The sequence below is a fragment of the Chironomus tepperi genome, unplaced genomic scaffold, assembly GCF_022539635.2.
Source record: "Chironomus tepperi strain 1889 unplaced genomic scaffold, CSIRO-AGI_Ctep_v1 contig_486, whole genome shotgun sequence".
Classification (NCBI taxonomy): Eukaryota; Metazoa; Arthropoda; class Insecta; order Diptera; family Chironomidae; genus Chironomus; species Chironomus tepperi.
Genome location: NW_027226608.1, coordinates 313,579 through 331,052, shown reverse-complemented (window position 1 = coordinate 331,052; position 17,474 = coordinate 313,579). Strand labels below are relative to the sequence as shown.

At 39.6% G+C, this 17,474-nt stretch overlaps 5 protein-coding genes across 5 annotated transcripts; 3 read left to right on the top strand and 2 right to left on the bottom strand.

The window, feature by feature from the left end:
* Positions 1–896: 896 nt before the first annotated feature.
* On the bottom strand, positions 897–2,524 carry LOC139099777 (leucine-rich repeat-containing protein 15-like). The gene has a single exon (XM_070652296.1). The coding sequence runs from the start codon at positions 2,467–2,469 to the stop codon at positions 922–924; it is 1,548 nt and encodes a 515-aa protein (XP_070508397.1). The 5' UTR covers positions 2,470–2,524; the 3' UTR covers positions 897–921.
* A 923-nt stretch (positions 2,525–3,447) lies between these two features.
* On the top strand, positions 3,448–5,138 carry LOC139099738 (carboxypeptidase N subunit 2-like). Its single transcript, XM_070652251.1, has one exon. The coding sequence runs from the start codon at positions 3,564–3,566 to the stop codon at positions 5,136–5,138; it is 1,575 nt and encodes a 524-aa protein (XP_070508352.1). The 5' UTR covers positions 3,448–3,563.
* A 973-nt stretch (positions 5,139–6,111) lies between these two features.
* LOC139099737 (leucine-rich repeat-containing protein 15-like) lies at positions 6,112–7,674 on the top strand. Its single transcript, XM_070652250.1, has one exon. It carries the CDS (start codon positions 6,112–6,114, stop codon positions 7,672–7,674), a length of 1,563 nt encoding a protein of 520 aa, XP_070508351.1.
* Positions 7,675–8,659: 985 nt separating this feature from the next.
* Positions 8,660–10,545, top strand: LOC139099736 (leucine-rich repeat-containing protein 15-like). The gene is made up of 2 exons (XM_070652249.1): positions 8,660–8,671; positions 9,079–10,545. The coding sequence occupies exons 1-2, from the start codon at positions 8,660–8,662 to the stop codon at positions 10,543–10,545; spliced, it is 1,479 nt and encodes a 492-aa protein (XP_070508350.1).
* Positions 10,546–13,447: 2,902 nt separating this feature from the next.
* cin (Molybdenum cofactor synthesis protein cinnamon) lies at positions 13,448–17,015 on the bottom strand. The gene is made up of 3 exons (XM_070652286.1): positions 16,623–17,015; positions 15,926–16,504; positions 13,448–15,501 (listed from the first exon to the last, which is right to left on the bottom strand). The coding sequence occupies exons 1-3, from the start codon at positions 16,651–16,653 to the stop codon at positions 13,901–13,903; spliced, it is 2,211 nt and encodes a 736-aa protein (XP_070508387.1). The 5' UTR covers positions 16,654–17,015; the 3' UTR covers positions 13,448–13,900.
* Between the last annotated feature and the right edge of the window lie 459 nt (positions 17,016–17,474).

The following is a 17,474-nucleotide window of genomic DNA, read 5'->3' as shown; positions in this document are numbered from 1 at the left end:
TAGCTTGCCTTAGCTTGCCTTAGCTTGCCTTAGCTTGCTGAGCTTGCCTGAGCTTGCCTCAGCTTGCCTCAGCTTGCCTTAGCTTGCCTTACCTTGCCTTACCTTGCCTTACCTTGCCTTAGCTTGCCTGAGGTTGCCTTTGCTTGCCTCAGCTTGCCTTAGCTTGCCTTAGCTTGCCTTACCTTGCTTTACCTTGCCTTAGCTTGCCTGAGCTTGCCTGAGCTTGCCTGAGCTTGTCTGAGCTTGCCTGAGCTTGCCTTAGCTTGCCTTAGCTTGCTGAGCTTGCCTTAGCTTGCCTGAGGTTGCCTTTGCTTGCCTTAGCTTGCCTTAGCTTGCCTGAGCTTGCCTGAGCTTGCCTGAGCTTGCCTGAGCTTGTCTGAGCTTGCCTGAGCTTGCCTTAGCTTGCCTTAGCTTGCTGAGCTTGCCTTAGCTTGCCTGAGGTTGCCTTTGCTTGCCTTAGCTTGCCTTAGCTTGCCTGAGCTTGCCTGAGCTTGCCTGAGCTTGCCTGAGCTTGTCTGAGCTTGCCTGAGCTTGCCTTAGCTTGCCTTAGCTTGCTGAGCTTGCCTTAGCTTGCCTGAGCTTGCCTCAGCTTGCCTTAGCTTGCCTTAGCTTGCCTTAGCTTGCCTTACCTTGCCTTAGCTTGCCTGAGGTTGCCTTTGCTTGCCTTAGCTTGCCTGAGCTTGCCTTAGCTTGCCTGAGCTTGCCTGAGCTTGCCTTAGCTTGCCTTAGCTTGCCTTAGCTTGCCTTACCTTGCCTTACCTTGCCTTACCTTGCCTTAGCTTGCCTGAGCTTGTCTGAGCTTGCCTGAGCTTGCCTGAGCTTTCCCGACGTCAAGTCCATCAACCCCCCGTGATACCCCATACCCAGTATAAAAATACACAAAATTATCTCTGAATTACCAACTTTTATTCCATAAATTCCTTAAAAAACACTTAAAATTCCTACAAAAATCAGCACAAAAACCCGAAATCCCCTAAAACTACCCCCAACCCCATTCGGTGTCGTTGTTTCCATTCCCTCATAATTATAAAAACACCACAGCATCTCCTCACTGTCCTGATCCAAATTCGATGCATTATAAAATGCTGTATGTGTGCAGTTATTGAATCTCAGTCCAAAAAATGACACAGTTGGACTGAACCTGCTGAATATTCCACGATCAATTTCCATAATTTCATTAAATGAGAAGTCAATGTAATCTAAATGTGGATGCTGTCCAAAGGAACTTGATGACAGTCGTTGTAGCTTATTGCCGAAGAAATGAAGTCCAAACTCACTTGTGTTATATCCAAGATTGACCAGCGGTGCCAGCGCACCAGCTGGAATTTCCTCAATTTCATTCCAATTTAAGAATAAAATTTGTAAATTTCCTTGACTGATGAACAGCTCTGGATGGATTGTCTTAATGCTTGTGTACATGATGAACAGCCATTCGAGGTTGGTCAGTGCCTTAAATGTGTCTTTATGGAGGACTGTAATGCCGGTTCCGGATATGTCAAGTGTTGTTAAGCTTGTTAGTCGATTGAATGCATTTGCAGGGATTTCTTCGCCAATTCCGTAAGTACTGAGCAGCCTTAGTGATGCAGGAAGTGCCTGCCATGCAATATTACTGGAATTGCCAAGTCCACCGACTGCTAAATTGTCAAGTCTGTTGAATTGTGTGAAGAAATTGAAGCTAAACATTGGAAATAAGTTGCTGAACATTTGGATGTTCCTGAGTGCCAAATGTCCAGTCAGTAGCTGCATGACTGTTTGCTGGTCATCAAAGTTGTTCCTGGATATGTCAATGTACTCTAAATTGACAGCATTTAATAAAATATTTGGACTTAATTCTGATATGTAGTTACTGCCGATGTCAAACATCCTCAAATTTGTCATATTTTGGAATAGATTTCCAGGTACGGACGGCAATCGGTTCCTGTGGATGTCAAAGACCTCAAGGCTTCTTGTGCTGCCAAATAAATTCTCCGGAATGTTCGCAATTCTGTTGTTAAATGCATGTAAATTCTTAAAATTTACACAATTTTGTAACAGCAATGGAACCAGTGACGTCACAGAATTGCCCTCAATATTTAGTTCCTCTAAATTATCACATCTATCAAATGCTATTGGACTTATTAAATGCAAATGTGTTCGTCTTAAATTCAAAATCCTCAAATTTGCAAATTTATTCATAACTTCACCATTGAACCTGTTCATCCTGCAATTGACATGATATACAGCCAGGACATCATCATCTGTGTAGCCTGGAAGGTGAGTTCCAACAATGTGAAGTGGCTCACTCATAATTGCTGTTAAATTTGTGATGTAGCAGCTGTAGCGGTTCTGTAGATCATGTTTGTAGTCACATGATGCTGGGGTTAGTGATGGCATGTTGATTATGGATTGTTGGGTTGATGGAGATGGGATGGTGGATATTAGAAATAAGATTGAGAGGATTAGGGATGGGATGATTGAATTTTGGGTCATTTTTGATTGATTTGATGCTTGGATTGGCTCTGGTTGATGTTAAAAGCTGAATTAAATGCCTGAAAGTAAATTTGATAGCTTATTATGCTTATGATCAGTTTTAAGGATGCCAAAGGTAGTGCCTGACCCTTAACAGACAAAGAGTAAGCTATCATATTACAAAAACACCTCTACGGTACCTAAAAGCGGTATCTTTGCCTGCTAAGGGACTCTAGACACCTGGTATTCAACCTATAAACCGCGGTTTACTAAACCTTACCTTCACAAATTATATAAATACCCAAAAATAAGTGCCTTTTTTAACCAAATGATACTATAAAACTGAACATTATCAATACTCTAAAATCATAGACTGCTGAACAAAAATGTTGATAAAAATTAATCTACATATGTCCGTCTAATCTGTTTTGAGTTCAGAATTAGATAAGAACAACAATCAACCTTTACCGTTGGAATTTCTCTTATCAAGACCGCGTCATTGAGTGTGTCAGCTAAATATGAAGGGAGTCTTAAACAGTCTCAAATAGTCTCAAACAGGCTCAAACTCCGAAAGTCCAAAAGATGCTAATCCAATGGAGTCATGCCAACTCTGGGGTCGGTTGTCTGCGGGTGAGTCGAGTAGGATAAGATATACCATGGAGATTAAGGAACACCCCAAAATGTACAAAAATATAAAAAAACGTCATTTTTCAAACAATTTCTAAGTTCAAATTGAGCTGCTCAATTACATAATTTTCTATATCTAATCTTACTTAAAAATACTTAAAAATGAAAAATAATACGTCACATATAAACAGTCATCGTTACCGATAAGATTGCCAAAAAGTGACGTAAATTATTACGACGATGGAGTTCCATTTTTTGCGTCAATTACTAATCCTTATATCAAAATTCAGCAATTATCAGATAAATCACAGCTTTTTATCTTGAAATTGAAAAGTAGCCATAATGATTTTGATATTGAGGCACACTATCAAGAACAATATCTCAGTATTTTCGATTCTTTGCATCAAGTAGGAACGGATTGCATCAATTTCAAGCTTAGAATCAACATTTTTGACTTTTGGGACAATTAAACCTTATTTTCAGTAAATATGCTGAAAGAACTACCAAAAATCCAAATTTTACCAATTTTAGCATCATTCCTGACCATCCTAGCCTCCCTTCCACATCCATCATCCCAACGGCACACAATCAACACCTCCTCAACCGTCCAAGCCACCTGCATCTACAGCTATGACCATCTTAATAGATATTCATGTGAACTTAACAATGCAGTCCTTACAGACCCAACTGACATCCTAGTCATCAACGGAACTCACATGCCACGTCATTCAGACATCGATGTTGAGGCATTAATCCACAGAAATGCATCATTTGCTCAATTTAATGGCGAAGCTTTAAGGAAGTTTGTAAATTTGAAGTTTATTGAGCTACGACGTGTCCAAATTGATGTCATAAATCCAAATGCATTTGAAGTTTGTGGACGGCTGGAGGAGCTGCATATGGGATTTAATGGATTCATGCAGGGAGTGCCGCCAGGCATGTTAAGGAATTGCCACAATTTGAGGATTTTTTGGGCACCAAATTTGAGAGCTTTAAGCCTGCCTGAAGACTTGTTTGGAAATTCAAGGAATTTGGAAGTTTTTGACATGCTGTCAAGTCCATTGCGGTCATTTCCTGACAACTTACTGTCCAATATGACAAATTTGAGGACATTCAGGATTTTTGGAAATTATGTCAATTTTTTACATCCGAATAACTTCTTGAATGCTGTAAATTTGCAGGAATTTGACATCGCATGGAATAATTTTAGTGACACGCAGCATGTGATGGACATCCTTCATGGACATTTGGGACTTAAGAAGATCATCATCAACTTCAATTACTTCCAAATATTCGACTTCAGCTTCTTGTCGCAGTTCCAATTCCTTGAGGAACTTGCCATCGGTGGACGTCCACAAGTAACGTCAATATCATGGCAATTCCTACCAACTTCCTTAACATCATTAACAGTCGATGAAGTTGGTGAAAATATTGCTGAAAATTCATTGGACAGGCTGAATAATTTGAGAATTTTGAGGTTAAGTGGAACTGGAATCACAAGCTTCCATCCGGATACATTCAAGGAACTGATGAACCTCGAGGAGCTTCGTGTCGTGCGGTCTAATTTAGCATCTTTACATCCACAGCTGTTTGTCAGTCAATCCAACCTCAGAATCCTAACCTTGAATGACAATCAGATTGAGGAACTGCCGGATGGTGTCTTTGTGCCTTTAATCAGCCTCGGACGCAATGAATCCACTCAAGGTCTGAATTTACGTGTCAATAAGATAACCAGGCTGCCTATAAGTGTCTTTGGACAGCATCCACATCTAACTTTTTTGGCATTCAGCCACAACAGCATTGACGAAATTGAACGTGGACTTTTTAGTCGATTCAATCAGTCAATGACGCAGGTTGGCTTTGGATTCAACAGATGCATCAGCAGGAGCTTTTGGGATGTGATAGATACTGATGAAATTCAGGAATATTTTCAACAATGTTTTGATAATTTTGATGGAATAACGACAGTGCCGACGACAACACCGAATGGATGTGGAAAATTTGGAAATTTTGAATTGATTTTTATGGTTTTTGGTGTAATTTTGATGAATTTTATTGAATAAAATGAAGAATTTTTGAAGATATTTGATTGAATTTTGATTATTTTGGGGATTTAAGGGTCACTTTTCAGGGTGTAGTGAAATCTTGAGACATCTTTAATGGTCGCTAAGGTACATGTGCATCTTTACGTTACCGTATGGACGGTTAGCCGTGAAATTGAATCGGTTAAGTGCCTTACCGATCAAATAAGTAGGGTGCTTGCCTCAAATTTGGTACAATAACCCCAAAATTGTGAGTTCAAAGTAAGGACGAATGCTACAAGGTTGATTTTCGATTGGAATATTGTGAGAGAGGAGGCCGGTCAACCCATCACTCTCCTCCCATACCCCACATCAGTCCTTCTTCCTTAACACTATCCATCCTTTCCAGTTTTGGAATTAAATCATTAATTTGTGAGTGATTATCATGAAATAAATTGAAATTTCTGGCCTCGTCCTTAGCGGAACGGAATAGGCGCAAAAAATGGGGAAGGACGGTGGGTCGGAGATAGACGGGATGTGTCGGACTATGACCCCTTCATTCCACTTCCCTTCACAATTCCAAAACCCTCACAAATTTCACAACAATACCCAACATCAATGACGCAAAAACCCCCAATTTCTTTTTCTTTATATCATGAATCACTAAAAAGTCTCAAAACAACTATTTTGACGCAAATTGCTCCCAGTTAAGACACCTTATCGTCACAGTAAATACCTTATTTTTTTATCGGAATCTCCACTGCTGATGGATTTCCATTATCAGTTTATCTTTTTTGCTGTACATTTAAAATGTACACACAGCCATGTTTATTTCACAGTTTACTTCCATTTGAGGAAGATTGATTGAATAAGTCACGTGCTTTTTTTGTGGTCTGCGGAGACATTTGGGGATTTTAGTGGATTTTTTGGGGATTTTAGTGCCATAATTGCCAATAATCCCAAAAATAGTCAAAAAATTCAAATAATCAGTTTGAAAATCAGTGAAAAAATCAAAATGGAACCAAAAATTTCCTCAATTGAGCTATTGACCTTCCTGCTGCTCATTTTCACATCAATTCCTCAAAACTCCTTACAACAACAACAAGTCAGCAGTTCCAACATCATCGAAACTCACTGCATATTCAGCTACGACAGACAAAATCGCTACAATTGCTATTTATTCAATGTTCGTACCCAAAATGCGACGGATGTCTTGAATATTGTTGGAACTCATATGCTGAACCATACAGACGCTGATGTCCATGGTGTGCAGCACATCAATACAATGATGTACCAATTTAATGGTGAAATTTTGAGAAGATTTCCAAATTTAAGGAGGATTGACTTGCGGGCCACATTTTTACAGTCAATAAGTCCATCAGCATTTGACATTTGTGGACAGCTTGAGGAACTTGACATCGGTGCCAATAGTCAGCTGTTGGAACTTCCAGCAAGAATGTTGGCAAATTGTGAAAATTTTAAAAGATTTATTGCCGGTTCCAGTCGATTTCCGTCACTTCCTGATGGCTTGTTTGGTGCCACAAGAAGCCTTGAAGTCATCAGCCTGCCATTCAGTCGATTGACGTCATTTCCGGATAATTTACTGACAAATATGCCAAATTTGACACGATTTGATGTCCGAAATAATCAATTAAGGCACATAAGTCCATCAAATTTCATCAGTGCCTTAAATTTACAGGACATTGACATATCTATGAACAGCATAATCGACACACAGACAGTCGTGAGCCTGCTTAATGGACATTTTGGACTAAGACGAATCATCCTGTCCAGCAATCCATTCCCAATGTTCAATTTCAACTTCCTTACACAGTTCCAAAACTTGGAGGAGCTGTGGATAGGCAGTAACAACAATTTGACTGGAATTGGATGGCAGTTCCTGCCCAGAACCTTACAAGTCCTTAGAATCTACTCCGTAAGTGAACCCGTACCTGAAAATGCATTTGTTGGAGTTCCAAACTTAACATATTTGGACATTAGTGGATATGGCATCAAATCCTTCGAGCCTGACACCTTCAAGCCATTGGTCAACCTCGACAGACTCGACATCATGGGCACACACATAACAACCTTCCATCCGGACCAATTTACAAGTCAGGGGAAGCTCCGGGCACTTCATTTAAGCTTTAATGACATTGAGGAACTTCCGGATCGTGTTTTTACACCGTTGGTCAATCTTGGATTTAATGAGTCTGTCCATGGACTGTTCATGTTTGGAAATAGACTTCGAAGGCTGTCGGCTAGTTCCTTTGGTCAACATCCACACCTTAATTACATTTATTTTGAAAATAATCAAATTAATGAAATTCAACGTGGACTTTTTAGTCGATTTAATCCACAGCCAGCTTTAATTAGCTTTGTTGGAAATATTTGTGTACAAAGGGCATTTTTTGAGGAAGTAAATCTTGATGAGAATCCATTGCTTGAGCCTTGCTTCAACAACTTTGAAGGCATAACGACAACAACACCCAGCAGTGCTGTAAATACTTTTAGGAAATTTATGAGCTTTGTAAGCATTTTTGTTGGAATTTTGAGTTTGGCTGTCAATAATTTGTAGAATGTTGAATGATATAATAAAGAAAAGTGTTCATCCTTTGTGGAATAGCTGTATAAACTGTATTTTCTTACTTACTTCCTTAGCTGAGTCGTATGTTATTCAGGAATGCATTTTCAGAAATTTCTTCACCAATTCCAGTCACACCTAAGCTTGTTAAGCGTGCTGGAAGTGCCTGCCATGTGATTCCAGTCATGCCTTGACTTCCGCCGACGGCCAAGTCCACAAGATGTTGAAATTGCTGGAAGAAATTCAAAGTAGGCATTGGGAATGGATTGTTCATGATTCTGATGCGTCTTAACCATGGCTGTGCTGACAATATAGTCATGACTGACTGTCCGTCGATGATTTCATTGAATGAAATGCCAAATTCTTCAATTCTTTGTGCTGTCCGGAAGTTATTTGGACTTATGCTTAGAATTTGATTCCCAGACACATTAAATACCCTCAAATTTGACATATTTTCTAGTAAGTTTGTCGGAAATGATGCCAAATTACCGGCAGTGACCACAAAACTCTCCAAATTTCGGTTACTTCCAAATAAGTCACCAGGTATTGTCACCAAATTGTCACTTAATGATGCATCAAATGTCCTCAAATTTACACAATTCCTTAACATTTGCGATGGCAAGGATGTCACTAAATTGCTCATAATGTTCAGTTCCTGAAGTTGTCCACAGCTAGCAAATGCATTCTCATGGATGAAGCTCAACCGGACATTGACAATCCTCAATACCCTCAAATTCACAAAAGTCCTCAAAACATCACCATGGAATCTATTGACTGTCGATTGATGATTAACAACCAGGACATCAGCATTTGTGTGACCAAGTACGTGCGTACCCGTGATAGTCAGTGTGTCCGATGGATTGACAGAAGCTGTTGATAGAAGTTGCATGGCATTTGGTACCGGTAATTGGCAGATGGAAGCCAGCTATAGAGCCAGCTTTAAGTGACGTCTATGAAAGGTCATAGACAATTGATCAGCATGACCAACAAAGTAAGTTGCTAAGTACGTCACTAATTTTATCAAGAAAATCCACAAAATCCATCCATAATATCCAAAAGTCTATAAATATCAATAGAATTAAGCAGCCTTAAGCACAAGAAATTTGAAAATCTTATCGCAAGTATCAAAATAAAAAGTAAACAGTGATGAGATATATGACGACATACTTTTATGTCTACGTGATAGATATGATCAACATCTTAAGCCTGGAAAAAGTGCTGTTGATAAAAATCGGAAGCGCTTATCATTAGTTCCAATATTTTTTTATAATATAAAATGAATGCAAAATGTTGATAAAAATTCAGTCAAGATTTTTGAGTTGACCAAGTCAAGTGTGGACACAAAATATGAAGGCATTCATCCTAATTCTGACAATTTTAATCCACGACTCATTGCAGTCATCGGACGTCCAGCCAGCAAACGTCAGAGCTACATGTCAGTACGGTTTTGATGGTTCCGGTCGGTACACGTGCAATTTATTTGAAGGAACTCTTACACATCCATCGGACACGCTGACCATCACCGGTACGCATGTACCTGGTCATGGAAATGCTGATGTACTTGTTGTTAATCATCAATCGACTGTCAATAGATTCCATGGTGATGTTTTGAGGACATTTGTGAATTTGAGGATATTGAGGATTGTCAATGTCCGGATGAGCTTCATCCATGAGAATGCATTTGCCAGTTGTGGACAGCTTCAGGAACTGAACATTATGAGCAATTTAGTGACATCCTTGCCATCGCAAATGTTAAGGAATTGTGTAAATTTGAGGACATTTGATGCATCATTAAGTGACAATTTGGTGACAATTCCTGGTGACTTATTTGGAACTAACCGAAATTTGGAGAGTTTTGTGGTCACTGCCGGTAATTTGGTATCATTTCCAACAAACTTACTAGAAAATATGTCAAATTTGAGGGTATTTAATGTGTCTGGGAATCAAATTCTAAGCATAAGTCCAAATAACTTCCGGACAGCACAAAGAATTGAAGAATTTGGCATTTCCTTCAATGAAATCATCGACGGACAGTCAGTCATGACTATATTGTCAGCACAGCCATGGTTAAGACGCATCCGAATCATGAACAATCCATTCCCAATGCCTAATTTGAATTTCTTTCAACAATTTCAACATCTTGTGGACTTGGCCGTCGGCGGAGGTCAAGGCATGACCGGAATCAATTGGCAGGCACTTCCAGCACGCTTAACAAGCTTAGGTGTGACTGGAATTGGTGAAGAAATTTCAGCAACTGCATTCAATCGAATGACAAACTTGACAGACTTGCTGCTGACTGGAAGTGGAATTACAACCTTACCGCCGAATATCTTCAATGGCTTGAAATGGCTGAGACGACTGCTGATCATGAACACTCGACTGACGACTCTACATCCACAGCTGTTTGCCGATCTTGTAAGTTTGCGACTTCTTCATCTGAATTTCAATCAAATTGAGGAACTGCCGGAAGGTGTCTTTTCAAATTTGGGGAATCTTGGATATATGGAGTTCCTGCATGGACTGTTCCTGATGAACAACAAGCTGACTAGTATTCCAGTTAATGCATTCGGTGCACATCCATTTCTACGTCAAATAAGCTTTGCTGGAAATGAAATTGATGAAATTGAACGTGGCGTTTTTGGACGTTTTAATGACGTGCTGGATATAGATCTACGGTCGAATATTTGCATTAATGAGGCATTTACAGATGCAAGAAATTTAGATCAAAACAGGCGATTGCAGACGTGCTTTGATAATTTTGCTGGTATTGGAACTACAACACCTGGTGGAAGTGGAAGGAACTTTAGAGTTTTTGAAGTTTTTGGAATCATTTTGATTGGATTTGTTGGATGTCTGATGAAATAATTGATTATATGAGTTTGGGACAGGATTGATAGGTTGTAGCTTGTTGCAGGAGCTTTAATAAGGCTGGAAATAGACATGATGTTTCTTATTTTGTAGTTATAGCCTTTTGTAGTGAAATATAGAACATTTAGAACAGATTTATGTGAATTTTATTGAATTTATGCAAAGCCAAGCATTTTACCTGCATGTCAGCATCTACTAGACTCGACTAGACTCGACTAGACTCGACTAGACTCGACTAGACTCGACTAGACTCGACTAGACTCGACTAGACTCGACTAGACTCGACTAGACTCGACTAGACTCGACTAGACTCGACTAGACTCGACTAGACTCGACTAGACTCGACTAGACTCGACTTAGACTCGACCTAGACTCGACTAGACTCGACTAGACTCGACTAGACTCGACTAGACTCGACTAGACTCGACTAGACTCGACTAGACTCGACCTAGACTCGACTAGACTCGACTAGACTCGACTTAGACTCGACCTAGACTCGACTAGACTCGACTAGACTCGACTAGACTCGACTAGACTCGACTAGACTCGACTAGACTCGACTAGACTCGACTAGACTCGACTAGACTCGACTAGACTCGACTAGACTCGACTTAGACTCGACTAGACTCGACTAGACTCGACTAGACTCGACTAGACTCGACTAGACTCGACTAGACTCGACTAGACTCGACTAGACTCGACTAGACTCGACTAGACTCGACTAGACTCGACTAGACTCGACTAGACTCGACTAGACTCAACTAGACTCGACTAGACTCGACTAGACTCGACTAGACTCGACTAGACTCGACTAGTATGATACTTTCTTAGAATATTGATACAGCGACCAGAAGGAAGCATTTAGAGAATGAAGTTGGGTAGGAGGAGTTTAGGAGTCAATCCCTATTTGCTCCTCCATTTGCAACTCAGTATAAAATCCAAGCTTATTGTGTCATTTTCACCATAAAGCTCAGCATAGACTACAATGTGTAGTCCTAGATTATTATTTGAATTTTTTAAGGAAGGTAAGGTGCTTAGACTAACGATAAAGTCTAGCAAATCAGAGACATTTTTTCAAAAAAGGTATATAGGTGTAGTACATGCTTATCATTATCAAATTTATCAGATACAAAAAAAAGCTGTGCGATTATAGTCTACAGATATACTGCGATAATATTGCAGTTTGATTCCGTCCGTTGACTCAGACGGAGACATTTTAAGTTCGGAGTGACTTAATTTGGTCAATTTTCAGTCTAGGGAATTTTTAGGTAGTTGATGGTCAGCTCAACAGTTGCTGCTTAGTTGGACAGCTCAAATTTGACTACTTATAGGCACAACTGACGTCTAGTCACCAAAATGACCTTCAAATCATCAAAATTCACACACCTAACCTCAAAATCTTCGACCATCCTTCATATCCTGTTACTTCTCACTTTCCTACCCCATCAGTCAGTCCAACAAGAACCTCCAAATGACTACCCAAACGTCACAGCCCTCTGCATCTACAGATATGACCCCGACAACATCTACACATGTGACCTGCATAATGCAACGAATCCACACCCAAATGGTGTCCTAAATATCATTGGAACTCATCTACCTGGACATACTGACGATGATGTAAGAGCAGTTGTGCATATACATCCTGACTACTTTCAATTTAATGGTGAAGTTTTGAGAAAATTTGTTAATCTTCAAATTATGTCTTTAAGTAGTTCAGGCTTAAGCAGAGTCAGTGAAACAGCATTTGACAGATGTGACAAATTGGAAGTGCTTAACATGAGGCTGCACTTCCAGCTGACTCGATTTCCGCCAAGAATGCTGGCAAATTGCAGGAATTTAAGGCGCGTCAACTTTGATTTTAACAGGATTCAAGCACTTCCGGATGATTTGTTTGGTGACGGAACAGCACTTGAGCATTTTTCAATGAGGTCCAACACGATGACGTCATTTCCGGACAATTTGCTGCTTAATATGACAAATTTGAGGATTTTTGATGCCGAAAATAATCAAATTACGTCACTAAGCAGGAACAACTTTGTGAATGCTGTCAATTTGGAGCAATTCAGCATCGGATGGAACCGACTGACTGATGCACAGGAAGTCATGAACCTCCTTAATGGACATTTAAGGCTCAAAACGATCAGGCTCAACGAAAATCGATTTCCAATGTTTAATTTCAACTTTTTGTCACAGTTCCAACAACTGGAAGTGCTGGCAGCTGGCGGGAATCAAAATTTGACTGGAATTGCCTGGCAGTCACTTCCAACGTCACTAAAATACTTGCGGATTGTTGAAATTGGCGAGGAAATTCCGGAAAATGCATTTAATCATTTGACAAACTTAACGGAACTGCTGCTGACTGGATTGGGGATCTCGAACCTTCAACGAGACACATTTAAGGAACTGACCAATCTTCAAGTGCTGCAGGTCACTCAGGCATCAATAAGAACCTTAAATCCACAATTATTTCAAGGTTTAGTCAACCTGCACACATTAAACTTCCAGGAGAATCAAATTGAGGCACTGCCGGACGGTATATTCGTGCCTTTAGTGTCTTTAGGTTTGGGGTCGTTCCAGCGTGTCCTGACAATGTCCTTCAATAGAATCACCCGACTTCCAATCACCTTATTCGGTCAACATCCACACATGTTCCACATTGACTTTTCATTTAACAGAATTGACGGCATACAGCGTGGAATATTCAGCAGGTTCCGTCCATTAATGACTCAGGCTGTATTCCAAGCTAACATATGCACAGGAGCTTCCCTTTGGAATGAGACAAATTTGGATCAACATCGGGAATTTGAGTTGTGCTTTAATAATTTTGATGGAATTGTCACCACGACACCTAATGGAACTGGAAGTAAATTTGGAGGAATTACGATTTTTTTGATCATTTTCATTAAATTTTTGACATTTTTATTGTAAAATAATTGAATAAAATTGCAACTTTTTTGGATATAAATTCTTAACTTATCATCAAATTGGGGTCGTTTATGTCTAACGCTCTTAGAGCCATCTTAGGCAGTCGGTAGGGGTCGGTAGGAGTAGGAATGAGTCGGTATGAGTCGATAGAAGTCTGTAGGAGTCGCTAGCAGTCGGATGGAGTCAATAAGAGTCCGTAAGAGTCGGTTGGAGTCAGTATGAGTCGGTATGAGTCGATAGAAGTCTGTAGGAGTCGGTAGTAGTCGGTAGGAGTCGGTATGAGTCGGTAAAAGTCGGTAGGAGTCGGTATGAGTCTGTAGGAGTCGGTTGGAGTCGATTGGAGTCGGTAGGAGTCGCTAATAGTCAGTAAGAGTCGGTAGAAGTCGTTAAAATCTAGAAAATAGCCTATAAGCACCTCCAAAGCCTAATCAACAACAGATGTCACAAAGAATTGATCAATCACGCATGCCTTCAACTTCCATCCCTTACCAATCACTCCATTCTGTATCTCCGACGCAGCTGGAAGTTGCAGCAACACATCAGCATGAATGAGACTTGCAACTCGACTGCTCATCTGATTTGATGTAATTTGTGCACCATAAAGTCCAGTCTTATTATTGTAGGATATTGTAGCTCTAACATATTCAGGTCGTGGATCCAATTCGTACTTTGAATCTTGCAGGATGACTGAGATTGTTGGAAGGACTGACTTGGTCTTTGAGAAACCCGACATAAATCTCAATGCAGGCAGAACGAAAATATGAAAAGTGACAAAAGCTGAAACTGGATTTCCAGGCAATGCAAAGACAGAAGTTCCAGTTCCATTGGATGCAAATGTCATTGGCTTGCCAGGCTTCACATTAACACGTCCAAAATGGATATGAAAGCCAAGGTCCTTAAGAAGTGGCTTAACAAAGTCCTTGTCGCCCATAGACACACCGCCGCTGCTGATTATGACTTGACAGTCCTTCATGGCTGCCTCAACGACTGACTTTAAGGAACTATAGTCATCCTTGGCAATTCTCGTGTATTTGACCTCAAATCCATACTTTTGACATAAAAGCTTCAACATTGTCGTATTTGAGTCATAAATTTTACCTTCTGGCAGGTCACCGGACGTCGGTTCCACAAGCTCATCACCAGTGGATATAATAGCTATTTTTGGCATCTTTTGACTATAAGACAGTCCAACAGATGCAAGAAACGTCTTTTCAGCAACATCCATAATACCAGACGTAGTGAACATAAGCTCATTAAGCATCAAGTCAGCACCAATGCTGCGTATGTCCAAATTCTTTTTTGGAAATGTATTAATCTCAATCTCATTTTCAGTTCCATCATCCTTCTTTGACATTAACTTTGTATCCTCAATTTGTATGACACAATCAGCATATTCAGGTATAGGAGCTCCTGTATTAATTTTGTAGCATTCGTCGGCACCAAAGTCAGTTTTAATGATTTTATCGCCAGCATTAACAAATCCAATAACCCGACGGAATGGTGAGTTTGACGATGACTTCATGGCATATCCGTCCTTGATGCTGGCACGGAATGGCGGGCAATTTATTGGACTTTTGTAAGTCACTGGCTTGGAAATTAGAGCGACTTTATCGAAAATGATGTCTAGTGCCTTACCGACATCAATCATTGGGTATGGTGAGTTGCGGTCGGTCTCATCGGATGGATTTGCTGTCTTATGTGGACAGACGTGTCTTGGTGGTGTTGATGGAACTGGATCTGGCTGTTTCTCAATTAAACTTTTTCTTCTAGCACTTCCACTTGCAGTTTGTGGAACAGCTTGAGCAGTTGATGCTGAAATTGTGCTGGATGTGCTGATTGAGTCTTCAGACTTGTCAGTGACTCCACCTAAAATTGCATCACCTAAAAATGTCGATGATTGAGGCAAAAATTCAGAAAAGTCAGTGTATTTGGACTGACTTGATGTTGTGGATGATAATGCTTTATAGAGACCGACTTTAGAGTCATTTGAGGAATCAGCTACTGATTTTGATATTGATGATGATACTGGAAAGATGGGAAATTGGTCATTAGATTTATTTGAGCCTCATTGATGCCTTAAGAGCTTCATTGGTGCCTTAAGAGCTTCATTGATGCCTTAAGAGCTTCATTGGTGCCTTAAGAGCTTCATTTGTGCCTTTAGAGCTTCATTGATGCCTTAAGAGCTTCATTTGAGTCCTTAGAGCTTCATTTGATGCCTTAAGAGCTTCATTGGTGCCTTAAGAGCTTCATTTGTGCCTTAAGAGCTTCATTTGAGTCTTTAAAGCTTCATGGATGCCTTAAGAGCCTCATTTGATGCCTTAAGAGCTTCATTTGTGCCTTAAGAGCTTCATTTGAGTCTTTAGAGCTTCATTGATGCTTTAAGAGCTTCATTAGAGCATCAAAAGCCTTTTTAAAGCATCAAGAGCCTCATTTTACCCTAATTCCTTACCTTCATCACTTCCAGGCTTTCCCTCAACTTCCTTCTCCTTCTCTTCAGTCCTAGCAATCTCAAAATAAGCCGGTGGACCATCAACAGGCTTAACATCCTGAATAATTTGATGAGTCTCCTTAGTCTTGTTCTTCATATCACAAATTAGTTCCATTGCATGTGGCAATAGCTCACGAACAGCATCAAAACATTCCGTACATGCCTTAACACTGCCTGGAAAATTAAGAATCAAAGTTTGTCCACGAATTCCACAAACTCCTCGGGTTAGTGCTGCAAATCTTGTATTTCTGAGTCCTTCCATAAGCATGAGAGTAGCAAGTTGCGGAAATTCACGGATGATGACTCTCTTGGTAGCCTCTGGAGTCACATCACGTGGAGCACATCCAGTTCCGCCAGTTGTAATAATGCAGTTAAGCTTGAGGATGTCTGAGTAGTACAGAAGCATCTTCTCAATTTCAACAATCTCGTCTGGAACTGTCGATTGGGATATTTTAAAGGCATTAAAGTAGTTTTGAAGGAGCATTTTGATTTTTGGTCCACTTTTGTCGATTGCCTCGCCACGATGACAAGTGTCGGAGACTGAAAAATTGGAAGTGAAGTTGAGTGTTTTTGAAATTTTTGGATTTTTGGTGATTTTTTGGAATTTTTAATGATTTTTGATGATTTTTTGGAAATTTTAATGATTTTTGTGACTTACCGGTGATGACTCCATATGAAAAATCAACCATTTTGCAGGAACTTGCTGTTAAATGCTCAATAATCAACAAAATTATATCAAAATTAATTAAAATTATTAAATTTCACAGACGACTGCGATTATGTTGGAATTTATTATCAAAACAATGGAATTTTTGTGATGTTGAGTGCCCTTTGTTGTGTCAAGTGGATAGGAAACATTGATGAATGTTTTAATGTTTTTATTGATGCTACAGGTAAGTTAATTTGAATGTTTTGGGATGTTTTGAGCATTGAGATTGCTTTGAGTTTTGGTTGAGAATGTTTTTAAATGTTTAATGAATGTTTTATGAATGTTTTATCAATGTTTAATGAATTTTTGAAACTTTTATTGACAATTTAGAATGGAAATTAGCAATTATGAATCTTAATTGAGGATGATTGTTGGTCTGAGTGACACACAGGTAGGGATGATGTATGAACCCTCCTTCCTTTCACCTTGATGACGATGATAAAAGAATTATGTCATTTTATGTCCGTATAGATCAACTGTGATCCATGGCACACATCAGATGATATCTAAAGCTGACTTCCATCTGCAAATTACCACTAAATTAAGTCACACAATCATCAAAAATTCCCCAAAAACCACACGACACTTTCAAATAGTAAACAAATTATTTCTGCATCAAAATTAAGGCACAAAAAAATGTCCAAGCTTTATTTACAATATCTAATGTCAATGTTAAGCTATTTACTGTAACTATTACCACTCAATTATCCACTTTTTTCTATATTAACACAGAATTTAATTTATTTGTGGATAATTTCATAATTTTACTGCTTTTTTGTGTCCATTCTAAATTGCTGCAAT